The sequence below is a fragment of the Oncorhynchus clarkii genome, chromosome 17 (assembly GCF_045791955.1).
Source record: "Oncorhynchus clarkii lewisi isolate Uvic-CL-2024 chromosome 17, UVic_Ocla_1.0, whole genome shotgun sequence".
Taxonomy (NCBI): domain Eukaryota; kingdom Metazoa; phylum Chordata; class Actinopteri; order Salmoniformes; family Salmonidae; genus Oncorhynchus; species Oncorhynchus clarkii.
In genome coordinates, this window is record NC_092163.1 from 7,673,943 (window position 1) to 7,698,645 (window position 24,703).

The window sequence follows — 24,703 nt, forward strand, 5'->3', positions numbered from 1 at the left end:
TCTAGGGAGGTCTGGTCTACAATATAAAACACTGTTCCTGTTTAGTCACTCCTATTCTAGGGAGGTCTGGTCTACAATATAAAACACTGTTCCTGTTTAGTCACTCCTATTCTAGGGAGGTCTGGTCTACAATATAAAACACTGTTCCTGTTTAGTCACTCCTATTCTAGGGAGGTCTGGTCTACAATATAAAACACTGTTCCTGTTTAGTCACTCCTATTCTAGGGAGGTCTGGTCTACAATATAAAACACTGTTCCTGTTTAGTCACTCCTATTCTAGGGAGGTCTGGTCTACAATATAAAACACTGTTCCTGTTTAGTCACTCCTATTCTAGGGAGGTCTGGTCTACAATATAAAACACTGTTCCTGTTTAGTCACTCCTATTCTAGGGAGGTCTGGTCTACAATATAAAACACTGTTCCTGTTTAGTCACTCCTATTCTAGGGAGGTCTGGTCTACAATATAAAACACTGTTCCTGTTTAGTCACTCCTATTCTAGGGAGGTCTGGTCTACACATATAAAACACTGTTCCTGTTTAGTCACTCCTATTCTAGGGAGGTCTGGTCTACAATATAAAACACTGTTCCTGTTTAGTCACTCCTATTCTAGGGAGGTCTGGTCTACAATATAAAACACTGTTCCTGTTTAGTCACTCCTATTCTAGGGAGGTCTGGTCTACAATATAAAACACTGTTCCTGTTTAGTCACTCCTATTCTAGGGAGGTCTGGTCTACAATATAAAACACTGTTCCTGTTTAGTCACTCCTATTCTAGGGAGGTCTGGTCTACAATATAAAACACTGTTCCTGTTTAGTCACTCCTATTCTAGGGAGGTCTGGTCTACAATATAAAACACTGTTCCTGTTTAGTCACTCCTATTCTAGGGAGGTCTGGTCTACAATATAAAACACTGTTCCTGTTTAGTCACTCCTATTCTAGGGAGGTCTGGTCTACAGTATAAAACACTGTTCCTGTTTAGTCACTCCTATTCTAGGGAGGTCTGGTCTACAATATAAAACACTGTTCCTGTTTAGTCACTCCTATTCTAGGGAGGTCTGGTCTGGTCTACAATATAAAACACTGTTCCTGTTTAGTCACTCCTATTCTAGGGAGGTCTGGTCTACAATATAAAACACTGTTCCTGTTTAGTCACTCCTATTCTAGGGAGGTCTGGTCTACAATATAAAACACTGTTCCTGTTTAGTCACTCCTATTCTAGGGAGGTCTGGTCTACTACATATAAAACACTGTTCCTGTTTAGTCACTCCTATTCTAGGGAGGTCTGGTCTGGTCTACAATATAAAACACTGTTCCTGTTTAGTCACTCCTATTCTAGGGAGGTCTGGTCTACAATATAAAACACTGTTCCTGTTTAGTCACTCCTATTCTAGGGAGGTCTGGTCTACTACAATATAAAACACTGTTCCTGTTTAGTCACTCCTATTCTAGGGAGGTCTGGTCTGGTCTACAGTATAAAACACTGTTCCTGTTTAGTCACTCCTATTCTAGGGAGGTCTGGTCTACTACAATATAAAACACTGTTCCTGTTTAGTCACTCCTATTCTAGGGAGGTCTGGTCTACAATATAAAACACTGTTCCTGTTTAGTCACTCCTATTCTAGGGAGGTCTGGTCTACAATATAAACCACTGTTCCTGTTTAGTCACTCCTATTCTAGGGAGGTCTGGTCTACTACAATATAAAACACTGTTCCTGTTTAGTCACTCCTATTCTAGGGAGGTCTGGTCTACAATATAAAACACTGTTCCTGTTTAGTCACTCCTATTCTAGGGAGGTCTGGTCTGGTCTACAGTATAAAACACTGTTCCTGTTTAGTCACTCCTATTCTAGGGAGGTCTGGTCTGGTCTACAATATAAAACACTGTTCCTGTTTAGTCACTCCTATTCTAGGGAGGTCTGGTCTACAATATAAACCACTGTTCCTGTTTAGTCACTCCTATTCTAGGGAGGTCTGGTCTACAATATAAAACACTGTTCCTGTTTAGTCACTCCTATTCTAGGGAGGTCTGGTCTACAATATAAAACACTGTTCCTGTTTAGTCACTCCTATTCTAGGGAGGTCTGGTCTACAATATAAACCACTGTTCCTGTTTAGTCACTCCTATTCTAGGGAGGTCTGGTCTACAATATAAAACACTGTTCCTGTTTAGTCACTCCTATTCTAGGGAGGTCTGGTCTACTACAATATAAAACACTGTTCCTGTTTAGTCACTCCTATTCTAGGGAGGTCTGGTCTGGTCTACATTATAAAACACTGTTCCTGTTTAGTCACTCCTATTCTAGGGAGGTCTGGTCTGGTCTACATTATAAAACACTGTTCCTGTTTAGTCACTCCTATTCTAGGGAGGTCTGGTCTGGTCTACAATATAAACCACTGTTCCTGTTTAGTCACTCCTATTCTAGGGAGGTCTGGTCTACAATATAAAACACTGTTCCTGTTTAGTCACTCCTATTCTAGGGAGGTCTGGTCTACAATATAAAACACTGTTCCTGTTTAGTCACTCCTATTCTAGGGAGGTCTGGTCTACTACAATATAAAACACTGTTCCTGTTTAGTCACTCCTATTCTAGGGAGGTCTGGTCTACAATATAAAACACTGTTCCTGTTTAGTCACTCCTATTCTAGGGAGGTCTGGTCTACAATATAAAACACTGTTCCTGTTTAGTCACTCCTATTCTAGGGAGGTCTGGTCTACTACAATATAAACCACTGTTCCTGTTTAGTCACTCCTATTCTAGGGAGGTCTGGTCTACTACAATATAAAACACTGTTCCTGTTTAGTCACTCCTATTCTAGGGAGGTCTGGTCTACAATATAAAACACTGTTCCTGTTTAGTCACTCCTATTCTAGGGAGGTCTGGTCTACTACAATATAAAACACTGTTCCTGTTTAGTCACTCCTATTCTAGGGAGGTCTGGTCTGGTCTACATTATAAAACACTGTTCCTGTTTAGTCACTCCTATTCTAGGGAGGTCTGGTCTACTACAATATAAAACACTGTTCCTGTTTAGTCACTCCTATTCTAGGGAGGTCTGGTCTGGTCTACATTATAAACCACTGTTCCTGTTTAGTCACTCCTATTCTAGGGAGGTCTGGTCTGGTCTACAATATAAACCACTGTTCCTGTTTAGTCACTCCTATTCTAGGGAGGTCTGGTCTACTACAATATAAAACACTGTTCCTGTTTAGTCACTCCTATTCTAGGGAGGTCTGGTCTACAGTATAAAACACTGTTCCTGTTTAGTCACTCCTATTCTAGGGAGGTCTGGTCTGGTCTACAATATAAACCACTGTTCCTGTTTAGTCACTCCTATTCTAGGGAGGGCTGGTCTACAATATAAAACACTGTTCCTGTTTAGTCACTCCTATTCTAGGGAGGTCTGGTCTGGTCTACAGTATAAAACACTGTTCCTGTTTAGTCACTCCTATTCTAGGGAGGTCTGGTCTGGTCTACAGTATAAAACACTGTTCCTGTTTAGTCACTCCTATTCTAGGGAGGTCTGGTCTACAATATAACACACTGTTCCTGTTTAGTCACTCCTATTCTAGGGAGGGCTGGTCTACAATATAAAACACTGTTCCTGTTTAGTCACTCCTATTCTAGGGAGGTCTGGTCTACAATATAAACCACTGTTCCTGTTTAGTCACTCCTATTCTAGGGAGGTCTGGTCTACAATATAAACCACTGTTCCTGTTTAGTCACTCCTATTCTAGGGAGGTCTGGTGTGGTCTACAGTATAAAACACTGTTCCTGTTTAGTCACTCCTATTCTAGGAAGGTCTGGTCTACTATATAAAACACTGTTCCTGTTTAGTCACTCCTATTCTAGGGAGGTCTGGTCTGGTCTACATTATAAAACACTGTTCCTGTTTAGTCACTCCTATTCTAGGGAGGTCTGGTCTACAATATAAAACACTGTTCCTGTTTAGTCACTCCTATTCTAGGGAGGTCTGGTCTACATTATAAAACACTGTTCCTGTTTAGTCACTCCTATTCTAGGGAGGTCTGGTCTACAATATAACACACTGGTCCTGTTTAGTCACTCCTATTCTAGGGAGGTCTGGTCTACATTATAAAACACTGTTCCTGTTTAGTCACTCCTATTCTAGGGAGGTCTGTACTACAATATAAACCACTGTTCCTGTTTAGTCACTCCTATTCTAGGGAGGTCTGGTCTACAATATAAAACACTGTTCCTGTTTAGTCACTCCTATTCTAGGGAGGTCTGGTCTATAATATAAAACACTGTTCCTGTTTAGTCACTCCTATTCTAGGGAGGTCTGGTCTGGTCTACAGTATAAAACACTGTTCCTGTTTAGTCACTCCTATTCTAGGGAGGTCTGGTCTACAGTATAAAACACTGTTCCTGTTTAGTCACTCCTATTCTAGGGAGGTCTGGTCTGGTCTACAATATAACACACTGTTCCTGTTTAGTCACTCCTATTCTAGGGAGGTCTGGTCTACAATATAAAACACTGTTCCTGTTTAGTCACTCCTATTCTAGGGAGGTCTGGTCTGGTCTACATTATAAAACACTGTTCCTGTTTAGTCACTCCTTTTCTAGGGAGGTCTGGTCTGGTCTACAATATAAAACACTGTTCCTGTTTAGTCACTCCTATTCTAGGGAGGTCTGGTCTATAATATAAAACACTGTTCCTGTTTAGTCACTCCTATTCTAGGAAGGTCTGGTCTACAGTATAAAACACTGTTCCTGTTTAGTCACTCCTATTCTAGGGAGGTCTGGTCTGGTCTACATTATAAAACACTGTTCCTGTTTAGTCACTCCTATTCTAGGGAGGTCTGGTCTACAATATAAACCACTGTTCCTGTTTAGTCACTCCTATTCTAGGGAGGTCTGGTCTACATTATAAAACACTGTTCCTGTTTAGTCACTCCTATTCTAGGGAGGTCTGGTCTGGACTACAATTTATGAACTGTGGGAAGGAAGAAGAGACGAGAAAGAGAAGAGAGAGAGAAGGGGGATGAGGAAAGTTTGATTGAGTTACTCAGGAGAGAGGAGGAGAGGGAGGAGAGGGGAGGGTGAGTCTCTTTTCTGATAATAAGACAAAATGCCCTAAGGCTTATCAGGACGTGTGTGTGTGTGTGTGTGGTGTGCGTGTGTGTGTGTGTTTGATGATGTGCCCCAGCAGTAGTAAATGAAGCCATTATCTGTTTTTACAAGGCAGACGTCCATTGGAGTGTAGAGGAGAGGAAGAGGTAGAGGAGAGGAAGAGGTAGAGGAGAGGAAGAGGGAGAGGAGTGTAGAGGAGAGGAGTGTAGAGGAGTGGAGAGAAGAGGAGTGTAGAGGAGGGGAGGGGAGGGGAGGGCTGTTATCTAGTACCAGTTCAGTGGGGTGTAGAGGAGAGGACTGTTATCTAAGTACCAGTTCAGTGGGGTGTAAAGCTTGGTAACATTTTAGTAAAGCTTGGTAACATTTTAGTAAAGCTTGGTAACATTTTAGTAAAGCTTGGTAACATTTTAGTAAAGCTTGGTAACATTTTAGTAAAGCTTGGTAACATTTTAGTAAAGCTTGGTAACATTTTAGTAAAGCTAGGTAACATTTTAGTAAAGCTTGGTAACATTTTAGTAAAGCTTGGTAACATTTTAGTAAAGCTTGGTAACATTTTAGTAAAGCTTGGTAACATTTTAGTAAAGCTTGGTAACATTTTAGTAAAGCTTGGTAACATTTTAGTAAAGCTTGGTAACATTTTAGTAAAGCTTGGTAACATTTTAGTAAAGCTAGGTAACATTTTAGTAAAGCTAGGTAACATTTTAGTAAAGCTTGGTAACATTTTAGTAAAGCTAGGTAACATTTTAGTAAAGCTAGGTAACATTTTAGTAAAGCTTGGTAACATTTTAGTAAAGCTTGGTAACATTTTAGTAAAGCTTGGTAACATTTTAGTAAAGCTTGGTAACATTTTAGTAAAGCTAGGTAACATTTTAGTAAAGCTTGGTAACATTTTAGTAAAGCTAGGTAACATTTTAGTAAAGCTAGGTAACATTTTAGTAAAGCTAGGTAACATTTTAGTAAAGCTTGGTAACATTTTAGTAAAGCTAGGTAACATTTTAGTAAAGCTAGGTAACATTTTAGTAAAGCTAGGTAACATTTTAGTAAAGCTTGGTAACATTTTAGTAAAGCTTGGTAACATTTTAGTAAAGCTTGGTAACATTTTAGTAAAGCTAGGTAACATTTTAGTAAAGCTAGGTAACATTTTAGTAAAGCTTGGTAACATTTTAGTAAAGCTTGGTAACATTTTAGTAAAGCTAGGTAACATTTTAGTAAAGCTTGGTAACATTTTAGTAAAGCTTGGTAACATTTTAGTAAAGCTAGGTAACATTTTAGTAAAGCTAGGTAACATTTTAGTAAAGCTTGGTAACATCCTGCTTTAGAACATACGCTGAAGCAAATTGGACAAATGGAAGGATGTGTGTTTGTCTGTGTGTCTCTGAGTGTGTGTGTCGGGATAAGTGTGTGTCTCTCTCAGGGTGTGTGTGTGTCTCAGGGTGTGTGTGTGTCTTTCTATCTTTAAAGAGGAAAGGAAAACCTTGTCTCCTAAAGTGTTATTCGTGATCTAAATAAGTAGAGAGGAACACCATCTTCTCTTTTAATGAAGGGGGGGGAGAAAATAGCGAGAAAATAGTGAGAGAGAGAGCGAGAGAGAGATGAAGAGGAGAGAAAGAGAGAGATGAAGAAGAGAGAAAGAGAGAGATGAAGAGGAGAGAGAGAGGAGGGAAAGGGAGGAGAGAGAGGAACAGTGGAGTTCACAGTAACTGTTAGAAAATGGTTTGGAACCTGAGGCCAGAAAGATCTGACAATTAGACCAGAACACACAGGAACATGAAGTGCGTGTGTGACCAGAACACACAGGGACATGAAGTGTGTGTGTGACCAGAACACACAGGGGCAGGAAGTGTGTGTGTGACCAGAACACACAGGGACAGGAAGTGTGTGACAGAGAGAAAGTGACAGAAAAAGCTACCCTTCATGTCTACCTCGGACAGGTCCTCCAGACATGTAGGCAGACTCTAAACTAGCAGTCTGATCTAAAACGCTCTCTAGTTGATAGTGTCCCATCACTGCTGTGGAATAGGGAATCTAATCTCTGTGTGGCTTTAGGGACCATCAGGACTGGGACAACAGTAGGACTGATTCTATTAAGATCCCCCCACACACACACAGAGAGAGGATGAGTTGGGTTGAAACTAGGGCTGTTATGGTGACCATATTACCGCCACACCGGAGGTCACTAGTCATGAAGACAGTCAAATTCCACATGACAGTTTAGACACGGTAATTAGGCTTCTCTGTAGGCTATATCACATGGATTTACTGTGAAGGTGTAGGCTGTATTACATGGATTTACTGTGAAGGTGTAGGCTATATTACATGGATTTACTGTGAAGGTGTAGGCTATATTACATGGATTTACTGTGAAGGTGTAGGCTGTATTACATGGATTTACTGTGAAGGTGTAGGCTGTATTACATGGATTTACTGTGAAGGTGTAGGCTATATCACATGGATTTACTGTAGGCTATATCACATGGATTTACTGTGAAGGTGTAAGCTATATCACATGGATTTACTGTAGGCTATATCACATGGATTTACTGTGAAGGTGTAGGCTGTATTACATGGATTTACTGTGAAGGTGTAGGCTGTATTACATGGATTTACTGTGAAGGTGTAGGCTGTATTACATGGATTTACTGTGAAGGTGTAGGCTGTATTACATGGATTTACTGTGAAGGTGTAGGCTATATCACATGGATTTACTGTAGGCTCTATCACATGGATTTACTGTGAAGGTGTAGGCTATATCACATGGATTTACTGTAGGCTATATCACATGGATTTACTGTGAAGGTGTAGGCTGTATTACATGGATTTACTGTGAAGGTGTAGGCTGTATTACATGGATTTACTGTGAAGGTGTAGGCTGTATTACATGGATTTACTGTGAAGGTGTAGGCTGTATTACATGGATTTACTGTGAAGGTGTAGGCTATATCACATGGATTTACTGTAGGCTATATCACATGGATTTACTGTGAAGGTGTAGGCTATATCACATGGATTTACTGTGAAGGTGTAGGCTATATTACATGGATTTACTGTGAAGGTGTAGGCTATATCACATGGATTTACTGTGAAGGTGTAGACTAAATCACATGGATTTACTGTGAAGGTGTCAATCATCCCTGACGTGGATGATTGACAGGTGAGTTACCCACACCTCCCAGGCCCGAGAGCAGCCCTGACGTGGATGATTGACAGGTGAGTTACCCACACCTCCCAGGCCAGAGAGCAGCCCTGACGTGGATGATTGACAGGTGAGTTACCCACACCTCCCAGGCCAGAGAGCAGCCCTGACGTGGATGATTGACAGGTGAGTTACCCACACCTCCCAGGCCAGAGAGCAGCCCTGACGTGGATGATTGACAGGTGAGTTACCCACACCTCCCAGGCCCGAGAGCAGCCCTGACATGGATGATTGACAGGTGAGTTAACCGCACCTCCCAGGCCAGAGAGCAGCCCTGTATGTCGAGTCCTCACACACACGACTGTGTACCTGTAAATTGTGTCTCTCCAGCCTCAGCTCTAGAACATTGTTCTGTTCTTCCAGACGTTGTCGCTCTCCCTCCAACTCCTCAATCTTCAGCCTGCCGACACACACACACACACTCCTTAGATGAATGAGCTCAATAGCGATGATGATTCTGAGTGTAATGAAGCGGTGTGTCTCTCCATTAATGAACTGCATGTTTGTTTTGATATTCAGACTGTAGTGAAACAGAGACACTAATCACAACGTGTGTAATTGATGGTAAAGTGTGTGTGTGTAGTCTACATGGGGTAGGTAAGTGGAAAGCAGGGGTGTGTCAGGCCATTGTGATGTAAACATGTCGTCATGACGACATGAACACCATCTAATAGTAATTTAATAACCCTACAAGATAACTAGATAAAACACCAAGATCTCTTCATACATTCTAATGTTCTTCATTCCTCAGTTCTGTGTTCCATAGTTCTATATTCTACAGTTCTGTTCCATAGTTCTATATTCTACAGTTCTGTGTTCCATAGTTCTATATTCTACAGTTCTGTGTTCCATAGTTCTATATTCTACAGTTCTGTTCCATAGTTCTATATTCTACAGTTCTGTGTTCCATAGTTCTATATTCTACAGTTCTGTGTTCCATAGTTCTATATTCTACAGTTCTGTGTTCCATAGTTCTATATTCTACAGTTCTGTTCCATAGTTCTATATTCTACAGTTCTGTGTTCCATAGTTCTATATTCTACAGTTCTGTGTTCCATAGTTCTATATTCTACAGTTCTGTTCCATAGTTCTATATTCTACAGTTCTGTGTTCCATAGTTCTATATTCTACAGTTCTGTGTTCCATAGTTCTATATTCTACAGTTCTGTGTTCCATAGTTCTATATTCTACAGTTCTGTGTTCCATAGTTCTATGTTCTAACGTTTGGTGTTCTATTCATGGGTTACATTTTAACTTACAAACAAACATTTTAACTTGTTTTGGACTGACGCCCGACTGAGCATTATTCTCAATACAAAGTCAATTAACGCTGATGAAGATTTCTCCAAAAGTAAATGATAGTGGTTCAGCAATACAACCCCATTCTAAAGGAGACACATCATTAGTAGGAAAACCTCTGGTCGTCGTTATGATGTCACAGATTGACATTAGATGCAGCATGACGTCAGAGTCGCTGGCTAACCTCTGGTCGTCGTTATGATGTCACAGATTGACATTAGATGCAGCATAACGTCAGCGTCGCTGGCTAACCTCTGGTCGTCGTTATGTCACAGATTGACATTAGATGCAGCATGACGTCAGCGTCGCTGGCTAACCTCTGGTCGTCGTTATGATGTCACAGATTGACATTAGATGCAGCATAACGTCAGCGTCGCTGGCTAACCTCTGGTCGTCGTTATGATGTCACAGATTGACATTAGATGCAGCATGACGTCAGCGTCGCTGGCTAACCTCTGGTCGTCGTTATGATGTCACAGATTGACATTAGATGCAGCATGACGTCAGCGTCGCTGGCTAACCTCTGGTCGTCGTTATGATGTCACAGATTGACATTAGATGCAGCATGACGTCAGCGTCGCTGGCTAACCTCTGGTCGTCGTTATGATGTCACAGATTGACATTAGATGCAGCATAACGTCAGCGTCGCTGGCTAACCTCTGGTCGTCGTTATGATGTCACAGATTGACATTAGATGCAGCATAACGTCAGCGTCGCTGGCTAACCTCTGGTCGTCGTTATGATGTCACAGATTGACATTAGATGCAGCATGACGTCAGCGTCGCTGGCTAACCTCTGGTCGTCGTTATGATGTCACAGATTGACATTAGATGCAGCATGACGTCAGCGTCGCTGGCTAACCTCTGGTCGTCGTTATGATGTCACAGATTGACATTAGATGCAGCATGACGTCAGCGTCGCTGGCTAACCTCTGGTCGTCGTTATGATGTCACAGATTGACATTAGATGCAGCATGACGTCAGCGTCGCTGGCTAACCTCTGGTCGTCGTTATGATGTCACAGATTGACATTAGATGCAGCATGACGTCAGCGTCGCTGGCTAACCTCTGGTCGTCGTTATGATGTCACAGATTGACATTAGATGCAGCATGACGTCAGCGTCGCTGGCTAACCTCTGGTCGTCGTTATGATGTCACAGATTGACATTAGATGCAGCATGACGTCAGCGTCGCTGGCTAACCTCTGGTCGTCGTTATGATGTCACAGATTGACATTAGATGCAGCATAACGTCAGCGTCGCTGGCTAACCTCTGGTCGTCGTTATGATGTCACAGATTGATATTAGATGCAGCATAACGTCAGCGTCGCTGGCTAACCTCTGGTCGTCGTTATGATGTCACAGATTGACATTAGATGCAGCATAACGTCAGCGTCGCTGGCTAACCTCTGGTCGTCGTTATGATGTCACAGATTGACATTAGATGCAGCATAACGTCAGCGTCGCTGGCTAACCTCTGGTCGTCGTTATGATGTCACAGATTGACATTAGATGCAGCATAACGTCAGCGTCGCTGGCTAACCTCTGGTCGTCGTTATGATGTCACAGATTGACATTAGATGCAGCATAACGTCAGCGTCGCTGGCTAACCTCTGGTCGTCGTTATGATGTCACAGATTGACATTAGATGCAGCATAACGTCAGCGTCGCTGGCTAACCTCTGGTCGTCGTTATGATGTCACAGATTAACATTAGATGCAGCATAACGTCAGCGTCTCTAATGACAACATTGCCATCCGTCTAAAGTCAATTTGACAAAATGAAAAGGCAGAGTTGTTTCCTTCTAAACATGAACCTTCTTCAGCAGTGGGATGGTATTTCCTGGCTCTTCAGTCGACTGTCAGTCTGTCCAGAGTGACTTTATGTCAGCACCGTGACGTCACCTTGACAACGTTCATAAAGACTGTCAGTCTGTCCAGAGTGACTTTAGGTCAGCACCGTGACGTCACCTTGACAACGTTCATAACAACTGTCAGTCTGTCCAGAGTGACTTTAGGTCAGCACCGTGACGTCACCTTGACAACGTTCATAACGACTGTCAGTCTGTCCAGAGTGACTTTAGGTCAGCACCGTGACGTCACCTTGACAACGTTCATAACGACTGTCAGTCTGTCCAGAGTGACTTTAGGTCAGCACCGTGACGTCACCTTGACAACGTTCATAACGACTGTCAGTCTGTCCAGAGTGACTTTAGGTCAGCACTGTGACGTCACCTTGACAACGTTCATAACGACGGCATGACGCCACAGAGTGACAACGTATGAAGAGTTTTAACGTTCCACTGTTCTATAATTTAGTGTTCTAACGTTCTGTGTTCTATAATTTAGTGTTCTAGCGCTCTGTGTTCTAGCGTTCTGTGTGTGTCTAGTAGTTGAGGGAACTTGTTGATCTCCAGTGTGATAGTAATGTCAGGGGGACTTCCTCCATAGGCTTCCTGTCTCCTTCACTCTTCATCACATGATCAACGACTTGATTCTCCCTCCATACCTGCCTGACCTCCATTTCTTCCTCTATCGCTCCCAGTGGACCTCGCATCCCTCTCCTTCTCTTCTTCACCCCCCACTTCTCTAACTAACCTCTTCTCCCAGCCTCTCCTCCTCTTCTTCACACCCTACTTCTCTAACTAACCTCTTCTCCCAGCCTCTCCTACACCCTCTTCTCTAACTAACCTCTTCTTCACCCCCTACTTCTCTAACTAAACTCTTCTCCCAGCCTCTCCTCTTCACCCCCCTCTTCTCCCAGCCACCTGGCCCCCCACGCTCCCTAGCAACCCGCCTGGCCCCCCGCGCTCCCTAGCCAGCCACCTGGCCCCCCGCGCTCCCTAGCCAGCAAGCCTGGCCCCCCGCGCTCCCTAGCCAGCCAGCCTGGCCCCCCGTGCTCCCTAGCCAGCCAGCCTGGCCACCCGCGCTCCCTAGCCAGCCAGCCTGGCCACCCGCGCTCCCTAGCCAGCCAGCCTGGCCACCCGCGCTCCCTAGCCAGCCAGCCTGGCCCCCCGCGCTCCCTAGCCAGCCAGCCTGGCCCCCCGCGCTCCCTAGCCAGCCAGCCTGGCCCCCCGCGCTCCCTAGCCAGCCAGCCTGGCCCCCCGCGCTCCCTAGCCAGCCAGCCTGGCCCCCCGCGCTCCCTAGCCAGCCGTCTGGCTCCCCGCGCTCCCTAGCCAGCCGTCTGGCCCCCCGCGCTCCTTAGCCAGCCGCCTGGCCCCCCGCGCTCCCTAGCCAGCCGCCTGGCCCCCCGCGCTCCCTAGCCAGCCGCCTGGCCCCCCGCGCTCCCTAGCCAGCCAGCCTGGCCCCCCGCGCTCCTTAGCCAGCCGCCTGGCCCCCCCGCGCTCCCTAGCCAGCCGCCTGGCCCCCCGCGCTCCCTAGCCAGCCGCCTGGCACCCCCGCACTCCCTAGCCAGCCAGCCTGGCCCCCGGGCTCACTCCATTCTCTCTCACCCTCCACTCCTCTGAACTCCTCCTCTCTGTAAATGGCTCAGTATGGTAGTACTGAACCATATAGTATGGTACTTCACCTCTCTACTGGTGTTAAGTGTGTGAGTTACCGGAGTGTGTTGACTTCCTCGTTCGTTGCTAAGGGGTTGCCCTCGGCGACGGAGTCTTGCTGCTTCTTCATAACCTCCAGCTCCAACTCCATCTAGAACACAGAGACACACACACTTACTAACCCAGACTAACATAAAAACAGACCCAATCACTCCGATGCCTTCCCCCTCCCTCCGGCCCACTCTCCCCCATCTCCCCCCTCTCCCCCATCTCCCCCCTCTCCCCCCTCTCCCCCATCTTCCCCCTCCCTCCCTCCAGCCCCCTCTCCCCCCTCCCTCCGGCCCCCTCTCCCCCTCCCTCCGGCCCCCTCTCCCCCAACTCCCCCCTCCCTCCGGCCCCCTCTCCCCCATCTTCCCCCTCCCTCCGGCCCCCATCTCCGGCCCCCTCTCCCCCTCCTTCCGGCCCCCTCTCCCCCATCTCCCCCCTCCCTCCGGCCCCCTCTCCCCCCTCCCTCCGGCCCCCTCACCCCCTCCTTCTCCGGCCCCCTCTCCCCCTCCTTCCGGCCCCCTCACCCCCATCTCCCCCCCTCCCTCCGGCCCCCTCTCCCCCATCTCCCCCCGACCTCCAGCCCCTTCCATCCGGCCCCCTCTCCCCCATCTTCCCCCGACCTCCTCTCCCCCCTCCGGCCCCCTTCTTCCCCCTCCTTCCGGCCCCCTCTCCCCCCGACCTCTAGCCCCTTCCCTCCGGCCCCCTCTCCCCCATCTTCCCCCGACCTCCTCTCCCCCCTCCGGCCCCCTTCTTCCCCCCCTCTCCCCCTTCTTCTCCCTCCCTCCGGTCCCCTCTCCCCCATCTTCCCCCTCCCTCCGGCCCCCTCTCCCCCATCTTCCCCCTCTCTCCGGCCCCTCTCCCCCCTAACTCCGGCCCCCTCTCCCCCCTACCTTCTTCCCCCTCCCTCTGGCCACCTCTCCTCCTGGCCCCCTCTTCCCCCTCCCTCCGGCCCCCTCTTCCCCCGACCTCCAGCCCCTTCCCTCCGGCCCCCGACCTCCTCTCCCCCCCTTCTTCCCCCTCCCTCCAGCCCTCTCTCCCTCCATCTCTCCCTTCTTCCCACTGACCAACTCTCCCTCCCCCTCATATATTCCATCCCCCTCTTCCTCCATCCATTTATCCCTCTCCCCCTCATATATTCCACCTCCCTCTCTAAATGCTCTATACCACTATTCCCTAAACAGACAGCACAGCGGTGCATCCCCCTCCATCTGTCTCTCCTCTGATGGAGACTAATCAATGAAGGAGATGTCTGGGTAACAAGGGAAGAGAGGAGGAGAGGGACGCGGCTCGTGATTCAACACCACTCAGACACACACAATGATACATTCATTCATTCCTCTCCCTCTTCTGTCTCTCCTCAGACAGAGAGGTAATCACAAGGTGGAGAGACGAGAGGGTGTGTGTGTGTGTGTGTGGCGAGACGATTTCACACGTGTCACTTCCCATCACCACGGCAATTGTGACGTTGCCCTGGCAACAGGAACAGCCAAGTGTGTGTTATAAACGACCGCCGTCTAGGAAAAACACGCGTTATTTCACAGGGTGTGTGTGTGTGTGTGTGTGTGTGTGTGTGTGTGTGTGTGTACACTCACAGTCTGTACTTGTAGTTTGAGGGCCCCAGCCTCCTCTTGGGCTTTAGTCAACAGAACCTGCAGAAGAGGGAGAAAAACACCACTTAGACAAGAGGGGGGGGGGGGGGGGGGGGGGGGGTGCGTGTGTGTGTGTGTGTGTGTGTGTGTGTGGCAGGCAGATGGAGGAAGCTCGGAGAGAGACAAATATTCTATAACAGCCTCCACTCTTCCTGGAGGGCTTTCCCACTAGATGTTGGAACATTGCTGCGGGGACTTGCTTCCATTCAGCCACAAGCGCACTAGTGAGATCAGGCACTGATGTTGGGAGACCAGGCCTGGCTCGCAGTCAGGGATCTGTGCAGGACAGTCAAGTTATTCCACATCGATCTCGACAAACCATTTCTGTATGGACCTCGCTTTGTGCACAGGGGCATTGTCATGCTGAAACAGGAAAGGGCCTTCCCCAAACTGCCACAAAGTTGGAAGGAACAGAATCGTCTAGAATGTCATTGTATGTTGTAGCGCTAATATTTCCCTACACTTGAAATAAGGGGCTCGAACCGTGAAAAACAGCCACAGACCATTATTCATCCTCCACCAAACTTTACAGTTGGGACTTTGCATTGGGGCAGGTAGCGTTCTCCTGGCATCCTCCAAACCCAGATTCACCCGTCGGAATGCCAGATGGTGAAGCGTGATTCATCCCTCCAGAGAAGGCGTTTCCAGAGTCCAGTTGCGGCGAGCTTTACACCAGTCCAGCCGCGAGTGTTATTGAGCATGGTGATGTTAGGCTTGTGTGCGGCTGCTCGGCCATGGAAACCCATTGAAGCTCAGATCACGTGGTTACCCCCCTGCATGAACACGGCTCTGGGATACGAATAAATAACATCAGCTAGGAAAACAGCCAGCTAATGTTAGCTAGCTAACAGTACACTGTAGCTTGAAATTAAACCACTGTCTGTCAAAATTAGAAACGTGTAATATCTGTCATTGTGCTGATGTTGCTTCCAGAGGGCAGTTTGGAACTTGGTAGTGAGTGTTGCAACAGAGGCAATTTTTACAAGCATTTTTACAAGCATTGCACTTCAGCACTCTGCGGTCCCGTTCTGCTGAGGTCGTGTCGCCTACCACTTCACGGCTGAGCCATTGTTGCTTCTAGATGTTTCCACTTCACAAAAACAGCACTTAAAGTTGACCGGGGCAGCTCTAGCAGGGCAGAAATTTCACAAACTGACTTGTTGGAAAGGTGGCATCCTATGACGGTGCCCATGTTGAAAGTCACTGAGCTCTTCAGTAAGGCCATTCTACTGCAAATGTTTGTCTATAGAGATTGCATGGATGTATGCTCAATTTTATACCCCTGTCAGCAACGGGTATGGCTGAAATAGCCAAATCCACTAATTTGAAGTGGTGTCAACATAACATACATACATACATACATTCATGCACAGTTGAAGTCAGAAGTTTACATACACTTAGGTTGGAGTCAATAAAACTAGTTTTTCAACCACTCCACAAATTTCTTGTATTAACATATTATAGTTTTGTCAAGTCGGTTAGGACATCTACTTTGTGCATGACAAGTAATTTTTCCAACAATTGTTTACATACAGATTATTTAACTTATAATTCACTGTATCACAATTCCAGTGGGTCAGAAGTTTACATACGCTAAATTGACTGTGCCTTTCAACAGAACTGTCAATTGGAGGTGTACCTGTGGATGTATTTCAAGGCCTACCTTCAAACTCAGTGCCTCTTTGCTTGAAATCATGGGAAAATCAAAAGAAATCCGCCAAGACCTCCACAAAAATTATAGAAAACTCTGCTTTGTCTGGTTCATCCTTGGGAGCAATTTCCAAATGCCTGAAGGTACCACGTTCAATGGTACAAACAATAGTACGCAAGTATAAACACCATGGGACCACGCAGCCGTCATACCGCTCAGGAAGGAGACGCGTTCTGCCTCCTAGAGATGAACGTACTCTGGTGCGAAAGTGCAAATATATCCACAGTAAAACGAGTCCTATATCAACATAACATGAAAGGCTGCTCAGCAAGGAAGAAGCCACTGCTCCAAAACCGCCATAAAAAAAGCCAGACTACAGTTTGCAACTGCACATGGGGACAAAAATCATACTTTTGGAGAAATGTCCTCTGGTCTGATGAAACAAAACCAGAACGTTTTTTTCCAATATTAACCATCGATGTGTTTGGAGGAAAAAGGGGAAGGCTTGCAAGCCGAAGAACACCATCCCAACCGTGAAGCACAGGGGTGGCAGCATCATGTTGTGGGGGTGCTTTGCTGTAGGAGGGACTGGTGCACTTCACAAAATAGATGGCATCATGAGGTAGGAATACTACATGGATAGATTGAGGCAACATCTCAAGACATCAGTCGGGAAGTTAAAGCTTGGTAGCAAATGGGTCTTCCAAATGGACAATGACCATATTTCTAAAGTTGTGGCAAAATGGCATAAGGACAACAAAGTCAAGGTATTGGAGTGGCCATCACAAAGCTCTGACCTCAATCCTACATAATATTTGTGGGCAGAACTGAAAAAGCATGTGTGAGCAAGGAGGCCTACAAACCTGACTCAAGTACACCAGCTCTGTCAGGAAGAATGGGCCAAAATTCACCCAATTTATTGTGGGAAGCTTGGGGTCATATTGCACTTCCTAAGGCTTCCACTAGATGTCAACAGTCTTTAGAACCTTGTTTGAGGCTTCAACTGTGAAATGGGGGCGAATGAGAGGAGATTGAGTCAGAGGTCTGCCAGAGAGGCATGAGCTGACCACGCGCGTTCACGTGATAGTTTGCTTGCGTTCCATTGCAATTCTACAGACAAAGGAATATTCCGGTTGGAACATTATTCAAGATTTATGTTAAAAACATTCTAAAGATTGATTCTATACATGGTTTGACATGTTTCTACGGACTGTAAAGGAACTTTGACTTTTCGTCTGCACCTTGTGATGGCGCCGCATGAATTTTGATTACTGGGCTAAAACACGCGAACAAAAATGAGGTATTTGGACATAAATGATGGACTTTATCGAACAACACAAACATTAATTGTGGAACTGGGATTCCTGGGAGTGCATTCTGATGAAGATCATCAAAAGGTAAGTGAATATTTCTAATGTTATTTCTGACTTCTGTTTACTCCACCACATGGCGGATATCTGTTTGGGTTGTTTTGGTCTCTGAGCGCCGTACTCAGATTATTGCATGGTGTGCTTTTTCCGTAAAGTTTTTTTGAAATCTGACAGAGCGGTTGCATTAAGGAAATGTGGATCTAAATCCATGCATAACAGTTTATTATGAGTATTCCTGTAAATTGATGTGGCTCAAAATCACCGGATGTTTTGGAACTACTGAACGTAACGCGCCAATGTAAACTCAGATTTTTGGAACTTCACCGAACAAAACATACATGTATTGTGTAACATGAAGTCCTATGAGTGTCATCGGATGAAGATCATCAAAGGTTAGTGATTAATTTTTATCTCTATTTCTGCTTTTTGTGACTCCTCTGTTTGGCTGGAAAAATGGCTGTGTTTTTCTGTGACTTGGCTCTGACCTAAACATAATCGCTTGGTGTGCTATCGTCGTAAAACCTTTTTGAAATCGGACACTATGGTGGGATTGACAACACGTTTATCTTTAAAATTGTGGATAATACTTGCATGTTTGAGGAATTTTAATTATGGGATTTCTGTTTTGAATTTGGCGCCCTGCACTTTCACTGGCTGTTGACGAGGTGGGACGCTAGCGTACCGAGAGAGGTTAACTAGCTAACGTTAAGTGACGTGTGTGATCTTACACTTTGTTTGCCTAGCTAGGTTCATGGTTTCCCTAACTTGCTAGCTATAGGTCTTAAATTAAAAGTGTACTGTCAGTTGAGCGCCAAGTGTTCGCTCTGAGAGCAAAACGAGATGGGCGGGGCTAAAGCTCCGAGAGCAAAACGAGGTGGGCGGGACTAAAGCTTAAGAAGGTGTGAACTCTGCTGAATGGGTGTAGACAAAGAAGAGCTCTTCACCAGATACCAAAACATTCAAAGACCATTTTCTCAAAAGTGAGTTTACAAAGTTGATCAACTTCAAAGCAGAATTACTTTCCCATTGTTCAACTGTAGTGTATGAGATCCCATCGTGTAGCTCTGTGTGTCTACTTTTATCCAATGTAAAAAATAAAAAAACAAACACACAATTTACAATTCTGCTCCATAAGACCGAATCTAGGTTGAGACAGAGACACAGACAGACATCTAGGTTGAGACAGAGACACAGACAGGCATCTAGGTTGAGACAGACAGAGACACAGACACAGACAGACCGTCTCCCTACCTCCATCTCTGTATTGTGGTTCTGAGTCTTGGTCAGTACATCTTCTGCCTCTCTGAGTCTGCGGCTGAGTTGAGGAGTGTAGTCACTAGAAGACAGCTCACTGTCATAGGACTCCAGGATAGCGCGCATCCCATCCCTCTCCTGGAACACACAGGAAAAAGAGACAGTGAGTGTAGTCACTAGAAGACAGCTCACTGTCATAGGGCTCCTGGAACACACAGGAAAAAGAGACAGTGAGACAACTAAAAACACATTCATTATTGAGGAACGTAGGCTTTTGTCATAAACCAGTTTTAAAATGTATTCAACAAGGCAAGTCAGTTAAGAACTAATTCTTATTTACAATGACGGCCTCCCGCCGGCCAAACCAGGATGACGCTGGGCCAAATGAATGTAGATGCTAATCTGGCTAATGGTGCTAACCATAGTACTATATCTGAATGTAATTCACTATGAAAATAAAAAGTTTTTTTGGAAAGAGAGCAATGGCCGCCGACGTGTTATATAGATCGTTGAAAATGAATGTCTATAAAAATATATATATATATATATATATATATATATATATATATATATATATATATATATATATATATATATATACACATACATACATACATACACACACACAGTCATCTCAGGGATCCGTCTTAAAAACATCACACAGTGGAAATGTCAGAGGTCCTCTCATCATTAAACAGTCTAAAATAAATAGACACAAAATGCCTAAATACTTCCTAATAATATCCCAGGTGTTCAGGTGGAGTTGACCTTTAAGATAACACAACTGGCCCCCTTTAACATGTGTGTATGTGCCTCTCATTTCCAAGTCAATTAAATGGAGACCTGGGGAGGTAACTCTTCTAAAAATCACTCTCTCTGGAACGTGTGAGGCTGTGAAGGTCATGGTAGGGCTGTGAAGGTTATGGTAGGGCTGTGAAGATCGTGGTAGGGCTGTGAAGGTCGTGGTAGGGCTGTGAAGATCGTGGTAGGGCTGTGAAGGTCGTGGTTGGGCTGTGAAGGTCATGGTAGGGCTGTGAAGGTCATGGTGGGGCTGTGAAGGTCATGGTGGGGCTGTGAAGGTCATGGTGGGGCTGTGAAGGTCATGGTGGGGCTGTGAAGGTCATGGTGGGGCTGTGAAGGTCATGGTGGGGCTGTGGAGGTCATGGTAGGGCTGTGAAGGTCATGGTAGGGCTGTGGAGGTCATGGTAGGGCTGTGGAGGTCATGGTAGGGCTGTGGAGGTCATTACATCTTGCTGAGATGTAGAATGTTCATCCTGTGTTGTTAACGGCTGTGATGTAATGAGGGCGTGTCAAATCAGTCGGCCACAACGGCGATCATAACAACGAAGGACAGACGCAGAGAATGAGGGAAGAAGAGAAAGATGGAGAGCGAGAGAGAGAGAGAGAGAATAACCAAATTGGTGTGAAATGACCGTTTAATTCAGACCGACGGAACTTGTTGTTTTCTCGCCAGTCATTTGTCACAGAACAAACAACTGAGACCAATCACACACCCATACACACCCACCCATACACACCCATCATCACACCCATCACACACCCATCATCACACACCCATCACCCACCCATCACACACCCATCACACACCCATCACCCAACCATCAAACACCCATCAATACACACACACCCATCAACACACACACACACACACACACCCATCAACACACACACACACACACACCCATCAACACACACACACACACCCATCAACACACACACACACAACCATCAACACACACACACACACCCATCAACACACACACACACCCATCAACACACACACACACCCATCAACACACACATCAACACACACACACACACACATCAACACACACACACACCCATCAACACACCCATCAACACACACACACACACACCCATCAACACACCCACACCCATCAACACACACACAAACACACCCATCAACACACACACACACACACACACACCCATCAACACACACACACACCCATCCACACACACACCCATCCACACACCAACACCCATCCACACACCCATCAACACACACACACCCATCAACACACACCCATCAACACACCCACACACCCATCAACACACACCCATCAACACACACACACACACCCATCAACACACACACACACACCCATCAACACACACACACACCCATCAACACACCCATCAACACACCCATCAACACACACACACACCCATCAACACACACACACACCCATCAACACACACACACACCCATCAACACACACACACACCCATCAACACACACACACACCCATCAACACACACACACCCATCAACACACAACCACACCCATCAACACAACCACACCCATCAACACACACACACACACCCATCAACACACACACACACACCCATCAACACACACACACACCCATCAACACACACACACACCCATCAACACACACCCACACACCCATCAACACACACCCACACACCCATCAACACACACCCACACACCCATCAACACACACCCACACACCCATCAACACATCCATCAACACACACACCCATCAACACACCCATCAACACACCCACACCCATCAACACACCCACACCCCCATACACACACCCACCCCCATCAACACACCCACCAACACACACACACACCCATCAACACATACACACACCCATCAACACACACACACACCCATCAACACACACACACACCCATCAACACACCCACACCCATCAACACACACACACACACACCCATCAACACACACACACACACACACACCCATCAACACACACACACACCCATCCACACACACACCCATCCACACACCAACACCCATCCACACACCAACACCCATCCACACACCCATCAACACACACACACCCATCAACACACACCCATCAACACACACACACACACCCATCAACACACACACACACACCCATCAACACACCCATCAACACACCCATCAACACACACACACACCCATCAACACACACACACACCCATCAACACACACACACACCCATCAACACACACACACACCCATCAACAAAACCACACCCATCAACACAACCACACCCATCAACACACACACACACACCCATCAACACACACACACACACCCATCAACACACACCCACACACCCATCAACACACACCCACACACCCATCAACACACACCCACACACCCATCAACACACACCCACACACCCATCAACACACCCACACCCATCAACACACCCACACCCATCAACACACCCATCAACACACCCATCAACACACACACACACCCATCAACACACACACACCCATCAACACACACACACCCATCAACACACCCACACCCATCAACACATCCATCAACACACACACCCATCAACACACCCATCAACACACCCAAACCCATCAACACACCCACACCCCCATACACACCCCCACCCCCATCAACACACCCACCAACACACACACACACCCATCAACACACACACACACCCATCAACACACACACACACCCATCAACACACACACACACCCATCAACACACACACACCCATCAACACACACACACCCATCAACACACACACACCCATCAACACACCCACACCCATCAACACACACACACCCATCAACACACACACACCCATCAACACACATACACCCATCAACACACATACACCCATCAACACACACACACCCATCAACACACACACACCCATCAACACACACATCAACACACCCACACCCATCAACACACCCACACCCATCAACACACCCACACCCATCAACACACCCACACCCATCAACACACACACACCCATCAACACACACACACCCATCAACACACACACACCCATCAACACACACACACCCACACCCATCAACACACACACACCCATCAACACACCCATCAACACACCCACCCATCAACACACCCACCCATCAACACACACACCCATCAACACACCCACACCCATCAACACACACACACACATCAACACACCCATCCACACCCACACCCATCAACACACCCATCAACACACACCCATCAACACACACACACCCATCAACACACCCATCAACACACCCACCCATCAACACACCCACCCATCAACACACACACCCATCAACACACCCACACCCATCAACACACACACACACATCAACACACCCATCAACACACCCACACCCATCAACACACCCATCAACACACCCCCATCAACACACACCCATCAACACACCCATCAACACACACACCCATCAACACAGACACACACACCCATCAACACAGACACACCCATCAACACACACACACACCCATCAACACACACACACACCCATCAACACACACACACACCCATCAACACACACACACACACACACACATCAACACACCCACACCCATCAACACACCCACACCCATCAACACACCCACACCCATCAACACACACACACACCCATCAACACACACACACCCATCAACACACACACACCCATCAACACACACACACACCCATCAACACACCCATCAACACACACACCCATCAACACACACACCCATCAACACACACACCCATCAACACACACACCCATCAACAGACACACCCATCAACACACCCACACCCATCAACACACCCACACCCATCAACACACACACACACCCATCAACACACCCACACCCATCAACACACCCATCAACACACCCATCAACACACACAAACCCATCAACACACACACACACACCCATCAACACAGACACACACACACCCATCAACACAGACACACACCCATCAACACACACACACACCCATCAACACACACCCATCAACACACACACACACCCATCAACACACACACACCCATCAACACACACACACCCATCAACACACACACACACCCATCAACACACCCACACCCATCAACACACCCATCAACACACACACACACCCATCAACACACACACACCCATCAACACACACACACCCATCAACACACACACACCCATCAACACACACACACCCATCAACACACCCATCAACACACCCACCCATCAACACACCCACCCATCAACACACACACCCATCAACACACCCACACCCATCAACACACCCATCAACACACCCATCAACACACACACACCCATCAACACACCCACACCCATCAACACACCCATCAACACACACACACCCATCAACACACACACACACACACCCATCAACACACCCATCAACACACACACACCCATCAACACACACACACCCATCAACACACCCATCAACACACCCACCCATCAACACACCCACCCATCAACACACACACCCATCAACACACCCACACCCATCAACACACCCATCAACACACCCATCAACACACACACACCCATCAACACACCCACACCCATCAACACACCCATCAACACACACACACACCCATCAACACACACACACCCATCAACACACACACACCCATCAACACACCCATCAACACACCCACCCATCAACACACCCACCCATCAACACACACACCCATCAACACACACACACCCATCAACACACCCATCAACACACCCACACCCATCAACACACCCATCAACACACACACACCCATCAACACACACACACACACACCCATCAACACACACACACACACACC

At 46.5% G+C, this 24,703-nt stretch overlaps 1 protein-coding gene across 1 annotated transcript in view; it reads right to left on the minus strand.

The window, feature by feature from the left end:
• LOC139370167 (mitotic spindle assembly checkpoint protein MAD1-like) overlaps positions 1-24,703 on the minus strand; it is a 118,042-nt gene that overhangs the window by 63,907 nt on the left and 29,432 nt on the right. Inside the window, exons 11-14 of the mRNA XM_071109493.1 lie at positions 19,054-19,194; positions 14,725-14,781; positions 13,144-13,235; positions 8,598-8,688 (exon numbers count right to left, since the gene is read on the minus strand). Of these exons, the coding sequence (XP_070965594.1) occupies positions 8,598-8,688; positions 13,144-13,235; positions 14,725-14,781; positions 19,054-19,194 (381 nt within the window). The remainder of the gene's footprint in view (positions 1-8,597; positions 8,689-13,143; positions 13,236-14,724; positions 14,782-19,053; positions 19,195-24,703) is intronic.